General features: G+C 39.1%; 1 protein-coding gene across 1 annotated transcript in view; it reads left to right on the top strand.

Annotated features, from left to right (window-relative positions):
* Positions 1-3,772: 3,772 nt before the first annotated feature.
* LOC110293070 (cholesterol 7-alpha-monooxygenase) overlaps positions 3,773-9,838 on the top strand; it is a 10,162-nt gene continuing 4,096 nt past the window's right edge. The window contains exons 1-4 of the mRNA XM_021160837.2: positions 3,773-3,936; positions 5,637-5,877; positions 6,573-7,159; positions 8,218-8,348. Coding sequence (XP_021016496.1) covers positions 3,857-3,936; positions 5,637-5,877; positions 6,573-7,159; positions 8,218-8,348 — 1,039 coding nt within the window. The 5' untranslated portion in view covers positions 3,773-3,856. The remainder of the gene's footprint in view (positions 3,937-5,636; positions 5,878-6,572; positions 7,160-8,217; positions 8,349-9,838) is intronic.

Raw genomic sequence — 9,838 nt, 5'->3', positions numbered from 1 at the left:
CTCTCTCTCTTCTCCCTCTCCTCTCTCTCCCCCTCTCTCCCCTCTCTCTCCCCTCTTACTCCTCTCTCTCTCCTCTCTCTGTCTCTCTCTCTGTCTCTGTCTCTCTCTGTCTCTGTCTCTCTCTCTTTCTCTCTCTCTCTCTCTCTGGGACCCACATATCCCAGGCAAGTGTTCCCACACCTGAGCTCTACCCCCACTCCTCTATTTTACTTTTAATACAATATTGTATTTTTTAATAGGCAGTTCAATCAAATGTGCCACCAGAATATGTATATCGACACCTGATGTGTTTGGTTTTTCTTTCTGCTCTTCTGGTGTATCAATTTATTTTTCAAACATTTCTCTTTTCTTGCATATGTGTACTTGTCAGTGTGAGTCTGTGTACAAACATGTGCACAGGTATCCACAGAGGCCAGTTTCCCTGTAGCTAGAATTACAGGCAGTTGTGAACTTTCCTGTGTGGGTGCAGGAACCAAACAAGGGTCTTCTGCAAAGGATCTTAACTACTGAACCACATCTCCAGCCTGCTTTGCTCATTTCTGTTGATGATGATGGGAAACTGGGCTTAGGCCTTATATTCTCTGAGGGCAAGATCAAGTTCTTCCAAACTGCAGGATTTGTGGTCTTCTATAGTATCCTACAGAAATGGTAAAGAAACTGAACCACTAGAGAGGCATTGGAGTTGAAATAAACACAACCTGGCATGCCAGGACTTTGGACAATAATAACCCTGCCTTTTCAGGGCACCTGTCTACACTGCTGCAATAGAAACGCCAGAGGTCAGGGTCACAGCTGTTATGTTTTACACTGTGTTCCCAGGGTTAATTCGGTGCTTACCATGCAATAGGTGCCATGGTGTGTGTGTGTGTGTGTGTGTGTGTGTGTGTGTGTGTGTGTGACAGAGAGTGAGAGAAAGGCATAGACAGACAGAGAGACAGACAGACAGAGAGAATTAATAAAATTTAACCAACTAAAATATGGCATTAAGGAAAAGGAGTGGGAAAAGTTGTATATTTAACATCATAAAGTACCAGGCTAAGCTAAAAACACACCCAGATGTCATCATACCCAGACATGAAACTTGATGCTCTGCATTTATCAGAAAAATGTTTATGTATTCCCTTTCAGTCTACTTGTAGGTTTGACAACCATTATAAGCATTGGCATTTCCAGTCCCAGGTTAGAAGCTTTGCTAGATGCTGTTCATGAATACAGAGCATAAGTAAGAATTGGACTTCTTAGATGAAAAGCCAAAGCCCGTGTAACAAGAAAACTGTCATGTGCCTATATCTCCATATGTGTGCTTGGGTGCTTGACATAGAGAAGGGGTTACAATTGAGGGAGGAACAACAAAAGGACAGGGTAGGGGACATCAAGATAAACACCCGCCAGGGTGACTGGAATGAGTCTGCACTGTTATGAGGGTGGGTGAAGAAGGCAAACCTTAGAAGTTTCCTTAGGCTCTGAGAGTGATTGTCCCTTATTTGCACAGAATTACAGATTCATGGCAAGTTGTAAAGAGAATACTAAGAGGCCACCTATGGCTTTTCCTGTTTATTTTTGTCTTCTGTGATTTATTGAAGAGGGTTAGAGACCTGGATTGCTTAGCTATGAGGTTCTTTCTTCACTTACTCAGCTGTGATTGGATGCATTAGGGTTAGGCTTTTCAAGGGCCATTTGAGAAGACGATGTGCTATTTTATAAAAGCAATATAAATATACTTAATGTGCACAAAGCATTAGGACGTTTAAATAGATTCTGAGAAAATCTATCCTGTTGCATAGCAACTGATGTTAATGATTATAGTCACAGACCACATGATAAAGGATCTGTGGGCCCTGTTTAGGGAGGGGAAAAAGCTATCGCATCTATAACAAAAGCTAGGCAGGACTCAAATGTCCACCAATCAAGAATTAGTTGATGGGCTGGAGCAATGCCTTAGCAGATAAAAGCACTATGTGCTTTTGGAGGTCCTGAGATAAATCCCCAGCAACCACATGGTGGCTCTTAACCCTCTGTAGTGTGACCTGACACCTTCTTTTGGCATTCAGGCATATATACAGACTCATGTACATAAAATAAATAAGTCTTAAAAAAGAATTATTTGAATAACTAAGATAGTTTTATTCAGATTAAGTACATATTATTAATAATAATAATACACACATTATACAGATATATATCCAGAGACATATATGTACATTTTATCTCTCTTTTATTGTTTTCTTTTCTCTCCTTTTACTGGCATCGGGAAATAGAATGCACTCTCTGTGGCCTAGTGTCATACTCTACCTACTGCTTCTGCTAGGTGACCTGAGAGGGTCCCTTGGCTTTAAATATCAAAAATGCTGATGGCTTAACATCTACATCACTGATGTAGTCCTTTATCCTTACCTCAGATTCTTATACTCAGCTGAGAAATTGACATTGTCCCTTGGATTTTCAAATGTTCAAAACATTATACTGATATATTGCCTTCCAAGGCAATAGGTCCAATCCTCTCTCCACTCCCAGCATCCCTATATGAACTAAATTTTGCTTATCTTCTAGTCGCTTTCTTAAACCCAACTCCATCTCCTATCCTCCATTTGTTCATTCTGTGTTTTAGCACACCAAGTTCATCCTCTCTCTGCTCAGGAACTTCACCTTTGCTGTCCCCTCTCCTGGAAATGTCTTTCCTTAGCTATTCTATCTCAAGTATCATCTTTGCAAAAAAGCTTCTCCTATCAACATATTTAAAGCCATATTTATCCCTGTACACCTCATTTTATGGATACACAACACATATTTGCTGTCTCCCCATCAAAATACAATCTTCAGTAGAGAAACTCCCTGTCTTGTTAGTACCTGAAACCAGAATATCTTCAAAGAGTTCCTGAAACATAAAAATACTCAATTAATATTTATGTTAAGTAGGGAGCTGGGATGTAACTCAGCGGTAGAGTGCTTGCCTTGGAGGAGTGGGGCCATTGGTTCAATCTTCAGCACAGAGTGAAAGATTATTCTGAGTAAAGTTGGGAAAGTTGTATACCAGTTTATGAGTAGTATAAGAGGAAAATTATGAATTCATATATACATTTGACAAGAAGTGTTGTAGTCTTTATTTGAAATAAAAGTACATCTTAATTACAAATAAAAATTGGTAAAGAGTGAATTCTCAAGCTATGGCTGCCTAGAAGACCAGTGCTGGGAGGTTTTCTATTTCAACGATAGTAGATAGACTACATGAAGTACCTGTGGTTTTATAAACACACTGAGCAATCAAGCAAAAAAAAAAAAAAAAAAAAACCAAACCAACCAACCAACCAACCAACTAAAACAAACTGTTCCACACCGTTCATATACTTTAGGATTGGTTGCTGTATACTTCTGGAAATTCATTTAAATAATTTTCCCAAAGATTAGTGACATGGACAGCCAGTATTAAAGCCAGGATGGAAAGCTTCTGCCTGTTTTGCTTACATCACACTCCACATCTTTGATAGGCGAGCTCTTCTGTAGTGTGTTTACTTCTTTTCCTACACACAGAAGCACAGTGTTAGCTGTTGTCCCCAGCTTTGAATGTTATGTCAGCACATGAGGGACAGACCTTCGGCTTATCGAGTATTGCAGCTCTCTGCTTGTTCTGGAGCCTCTTCTGAGAAGATGGACTTAGTTCAAGGCCAGATAATGCTATTTTTTTCTTTTTTTTCTTTTAGGAGGACAAATAGTTAGTGTTTGCTCTGGTCACCCAAGTTCAAGTTATTGGATCATGATCCTATGCATATATAAAGCCTAGTTAGAACCACAGTTTCTGGACCGCCTTGCTTTGCTAAGCACAGATTCTCCCCTTGGGAAGTTTTCCTGCTTTTGCAAAATGATGAGCATTTCTTTGATCTGGGGGATTGCTGTGGTAGTGAGCTGTTGCATATGGTTTATCATTGGAATAAGGAGAAGGTATGGAAACATTTTTTTAATTTGTCTTAATTTATTTCTAGTATTCAATATCTTCACTATTACACAGCATGAAAAAAATACTAGTACATTAGTACTTTTAATTTTAAATTTAAAGACACACATCTTTGACTATATATAACAAGATATAGATAGTTTCCCTTAGCATATTCACATTCACCACTGGTAATGCAGATGTTGTTAAACATAACTAAAAAATTACAAGTTTTTGATGCAAGTTTATGTATGCATGTGTGGAACAAACCTAAGCTGAGAAGAGTAATATTTAGAGAGGTTCTTTCTGTGACATGAACTGACTAGATGCTCTGCCTAAGCAAGTGTGTGTTCATTTGGGTTTTCTGCAGACTCAGTCTAAGCTTGGGTAAGAGCACAGAGCCTGAGTTTGTCTGCCTCTAACTTTTCTTTCCAATGTTAATCAACTGTGTGACTGGGAAGCTTTGGTGCCTGCACATGACATCATTTTGAATGACTCAAAGAAAATTTGGGGGGCAGGATATTTAGATATTTTCTGTACTGTCAACATCAAAATAGAAGAATACCCCTGGCATTATCTTCAGAGAGGTAGACCAGTGTGTGTTCTCTTAGTTTAAAAAATTTTCTTTGCCTCTTTGGTTGATAGTTACCAGTTTAAATTAAACAGCTTATCATCATTCTAAGAAAGGAAATATCAATTATACTCAATTATTCTTACAAGAGATGAAGAGATATTCTTCACCAATATCTTAATAGGCTAAAAAAAAACCCACTGTTTTAATAAAAAAGCAGGGTCCCCATCATCAAAAGAAGTATCTACAAACTGTAGTTAGGAAGCTTGAAATAAATAGTAGAAAACACTAAATATATAATTTATTGGGAAATAAATAAGCTTATAATTTTAATAAAACATTTAAGAGAGAGTAAAAGAGTATTGGATTTTAGTTCATGGTTTGCCAATGTTTACTTGATCCAATTTCATTTTATAATGATCTAATTTTCCAAATGAGATTCCTATTCACCTCAAATATCATCTCAGAATAATAATGTTCTTTTTTCCAGAGTTGAGGATCAAAGGGAAGGTTTTATAAATGTTATCAAGATCTCCACCATTGAGCCACACCTCCAGTCCTCAGGATGCTAGTATTTTAAATTATGTAGATTGTTAAAACTTTAACACTGTAGCCCTTTCTGTCATTTGATGTTTCCCATCCTTAAAGAAAAAGAGCAAATGAAACAAAATAGGCATTTTGGGAAATGATTCTTAGAAAAGTCTAATCATTAGGTGATACTTCGAGAGCAAGAATATTGCTGGCTATGTTAACACTTTAAGCTCTGCCGTTGGGAAAAGCAATAGGACATAGGCATAGAAACAATTTATTGGGTTCTTGATGAATGTATGAATACACACACACACATGTGTATATATATATATATATATATATATATATATATATATGTATGTATATATATCTCGAGGTGGATAGACTGATGGATAGGTTAATAGATAGATTCGTGAGTGGGTAGATTTAGTAATCACCCTCAGCAATATCTTAGTACACTAAAAAAGTCACTGTTTTAGTAAAAGAGAGGGGTCCCATCACCAAAAGAAGTATCTACAAACCGTAGTTATGAAGCTACATATGAAATAAGTAGTAGAAAACACTGAACATGTAATTTTCCCAACCTCCCAAATCTGTGTCTTACAGGAAAGTAGGTGAACCTCCTTTGGAGAACGGGTTGATTCCATACCTGGGCTGTGCTCTGAAATTCGGATCCAATCCTCTTGAATTCCTAAGAGCAAAGCAAAGGAAACATGGCCATGTTTTTACCTGCAAACTGATGGGAAAATATGTCCACTTCATCACAAACTCCCTGTCATACCACAAAGTCTTATGTCACGGAAAATATTTTGACTGGAAAAAATTTCATTACACTACTTCTGCAAAGGTAATTAGTTATACAGACTGTTTGTTTCCTGGTCTGTAGATGTATGAGCATATTTAGTTGTTCCAGTTTTATTAGGTTGCAGAATAGAGATAACATAAAATCAGAAAGTCTCTTAGTAATCAGCATTAGAAATTTAAGATAGATGGTAAATTTGTCATTGACTATTTCTGCGGCAGAGGACACTGTATGAGTCAGGAAAGCACAGATTCATAGTACCAGAGATGCCTACACAGCATCCCCAGCAGAGTGTTTGCACACTTAATCTTCAATCCATGCACACGTTTCATTCCTTAAAAGTAGGCCACATATTTAAACGTAATTTGGATGCCATCAAGAATCTGTTCTAGAGAAAACAGCATTTAATGATTTTTTAAAGAGAATATTAGATATAATCTCTGTCACTAAGTAGATTGATGTCTGGTTAAAGTGCATCCACAAAGAATATAGAGGCAGATTAGCACAACACCAAAGGGTGATAGGCAGTCCAGAAAAGTTCCACTGTAAAGCTGGGATTTAAACTTGACCCCAAAGGAAGAGGATGTCTTGGTTCTACTGTTGGAATGTACTGTGAAATCATATTAGGGAAGGCCAGACAGAGAAGTATAAATGTATTTAGTCTGTCTTCCAGACACTCCCCAACACTAGCTAGCCCGAGTTTAGCCTCTTCCCGTTTCATGGATTTTATTTTCCGCTAGGCATTTGGACACAGAAGCATAGACCCAAGTGATGGAAATACCACGGAAAACATAAAGAAGACTTTTAACAAAACCCTCCAGGGAGATGCTCTGTGTTCACTCTCTGAAGCCATGATGAAAAACCTCCAATCTGTCATGAGACCTCCGGGCCTTCCTAAATCAAAGAGCGCTGTCTGGGTCACGGAAGGGATGTATGCCTTCTGCTACCGAGTGATGTTTGAAGCCGGATATCTAACGCTGTTTGGCAAAGATATTTCAAAGGCAGATACACAAAGAGCATTTATTCAAAATAACCTTGACAGCTTCAAACAATTTGACCAAATATTTCCGGCACTAGTGGCAGGCGTCCCTATTCACTTGTTCAAGACCGCACTTAAAGCCCGGGAAAGGCTGGCTGAGAGCTTGAAGCACAAGAACCTGTACACGAGGGACCAGGTCTCTGAACTGATCCGTCTACGCATGTTTCTCAACGATACGCTCTCCACCTTTGATGACATGGAGAAGGCTAAGACGCACCTCGCGATCCTCTGGGCATCTCAAGCAAACACCATTCCTGCAACCTTCTGGAGCTTATTTCAAATGATCAGGTGACTAGTAATTTAAGTGTTTTCTCCTCATGGTGATGTATAGTTCAATTTTTAGCTCAAAAACTGAAAAGACTTGTAGCTTTCTGAGCCATCAATCAAGAAAGTGATACCTAATGCCAATGTTTAGCATGTACATAACAGAAGCAGCCTTTTGTAAGAGCACAGTCCCATCGAAGGGATGTCCCAGAAGCCACAGATCTCAGATAGCCTAGCGCTCTGTCAATGCAGGTCCCCTGGCCCAGTCTTGCTCTTCACCCCATAGTATTCTTCTTAATGTCAAATTAAATCCATGACTGCAATCTTGACCACCATATAAACATTTTAAATGATGACTAGCTTGCCGATGTGACAAGGGCAGTGGCTGGCAATGCCTTACTGATTTGAGCATTCCCATTTTCCTGCTGTCTCACAGGAATTCACAGCAAAGTAGCACCATTGATTTCATATCATATATGAGCTGCAGCCATGTTTTAAGTCACACAACTACTTGTTAGTCAAACATTTCTGAGGCTCAGTTCACTGTAATCAGGTTTCACACTCAGCCTCAAGCCATTTTCCAGACACTGAAATGGAATATCCTTTATCTCACCATTAAAAAAATAACAACACAAGTGGCAACTTGTATACTGACACTATGGTATGCAGTGTAAGAATAAACTTTAACTTCTACTTGGGAATTAGCCAATCCTTGGTAATTGCATATTAGGGGACATATTCCTTCTGATTTACTATGTTCATCATGTATTAGAATCATTAATTTATAGAGATCTGACCAAAGATTTGCCTTTACATAGCAAGGCCCCTTTAATGCCCGTGCATGAGCTCAAGGATATGAATCCAGTTCAGTGCCCTTTTGCATACTCCCTGTCTGTCTCCCCTTGGCATACATACTCTTGCACATTCCTATGACCCTCTCCCTTTGCACACTCCCTGGCACCATGGTCTCTCCTTGTACAATCCTTACTACCATAACCACCTCATTAAAAGAAACGGATAATTCTTACTTACTCATAGATCTCTAAATGAGGACATCCACCCCCACATGTCTCCTTCCACAGGAGCCCTGAAGCAATGAAAGCCGCCTCTGAAGAAGTGAATGGAGCATTACAGAGTGCTGGCCAAGAGCTCAGCTCTGGAGGGAATGCCATTTACTTGGATCAAGAGCAACTAAACGACCTGCCAGTGCTAGGTATGCTTGCTCTGCTACCCCTCGTTCACCATGTCAATAATAGCAATGCTCAGCGTATACCTTGTGCATTATGCCAAGTGTGTGGCACCTCCCAAACAAAAGGATAACTAGGGACATTTTCATTTGTATCTACCAAGCAGGGGACTGAGACCCAGAGGGTGGGATGATGCCTGGGATCAGAAAAGGAAAGAGTGGCAGCACTTCTGATACTCAGCCACTCTGTGACCTTTGAGTTAGTCCATCAAAACCATTAAGCTTAAGAATACAGGAAGCAGGAGTTAATGAGAGCAAGTACCATCAAGGAAGAGTCATTGGGTTGGCTAGTGGGACTGACCGAGACTTTGCCTCCTTTGTCTCCATATTTGCTAGAATACAGAAGTGTCACGTGTTTATAGTAAAACAATCTTTGTAAGTTATCTTCTGTAAGGGACGGAAGCTGACACACAGTACCAGAGCAGTGTAGTTTATTAAATGTGGCAGAAGTCTTGCTCAGGGCCTCTGGCTTCTGCTATACTATCAATACTGGCCTTGAACCAGACCAATGACTCACTGCAGTGAACACTTGCAAGAAAGCTATTTAGGTAAAAGAGTGTGCCAGACCAAGACACGCCTCAGCTTCCATGGAAAGATAATAATAATAATAATAATAATAATAATAATAATAATAATAACAGCTATTATTATTATTTTGATTCTTTTCTTTTCAAGGGCTGATGTGAGGGATGCTGAGATGAGGAGGACTGGAGTGCATGATGTAAAATTCATAAAGAATCAAAAAAAAGTTAAAAAATAGCGACAGAAGTCTAGGTACAGTGCTGCCTGATGTAGGAGACTTGGACACCTCCCCCTTCTCATTTGTAAATGAAGTGTTAACTATTTATGACTGTATATACAATCGTGCCATGGACCCTGAGAACAAGGCAGCTGAAGGTTAGAGGCTGGATGGCCAGATTGGACCTCTCTTAGACTCCAGCTATTCTGAGGTTTATATTATTTCTGCATGCCTCTACCCAGAAGCAGGACAGCATTGTGCATCCTCAGATAACCTATGATTGAAAGGGAGACTTCCTAAAAATGGCACGTTCATGAAATGATTGGAGAGACATTTCTTTATCAGTATGTTTAGTCCCCAAAGTGATCAACAATAACTCACGCAAAATTGATTACTAGTTTATCCAATATTATTAACTGTTCAGTGTTCTACAGAAATAATATCACTGTTCTATAAAGTGAGGGATAGCTATCTAGTTCTCATTGATGGTGAAGATTAATATATCAGACCAAATATTAACTTAGATCAGTGGTTCTTTTTTTTTTTTGATTTTNAATATTTTTATTACATATTTTCTCAATTACATTTCCAATGCTATCCCAAAAGTCCCCCATAGCGCCCCCCACTTCCCTACCCACCCATTCCCATTCTTTTGGCCCTGGCATTCCTCTATATTGGGGCATATAAAGTTTGCAAGTCCAATGGGCCTCTCTTTCCA

The sequence above is a fragment of the Mus caroli genome, chromosome 4 (assembly GCF_900094665.2).
Source record: "Mus caroli chromosome 4, CAROLI_EIJ_v1.1, whole genome shotgun sequence".
NCBI classification, from domain to species: Eukaryota; Metazoa; Chordata; class Mammalia; order Rodentia; family Muridae; genus Mus; species Mus caroli.
Note: the sequence above shows the minus strand (reverse complement) of the source record. Positions and strands in the feature narration are given on the sequence as shown.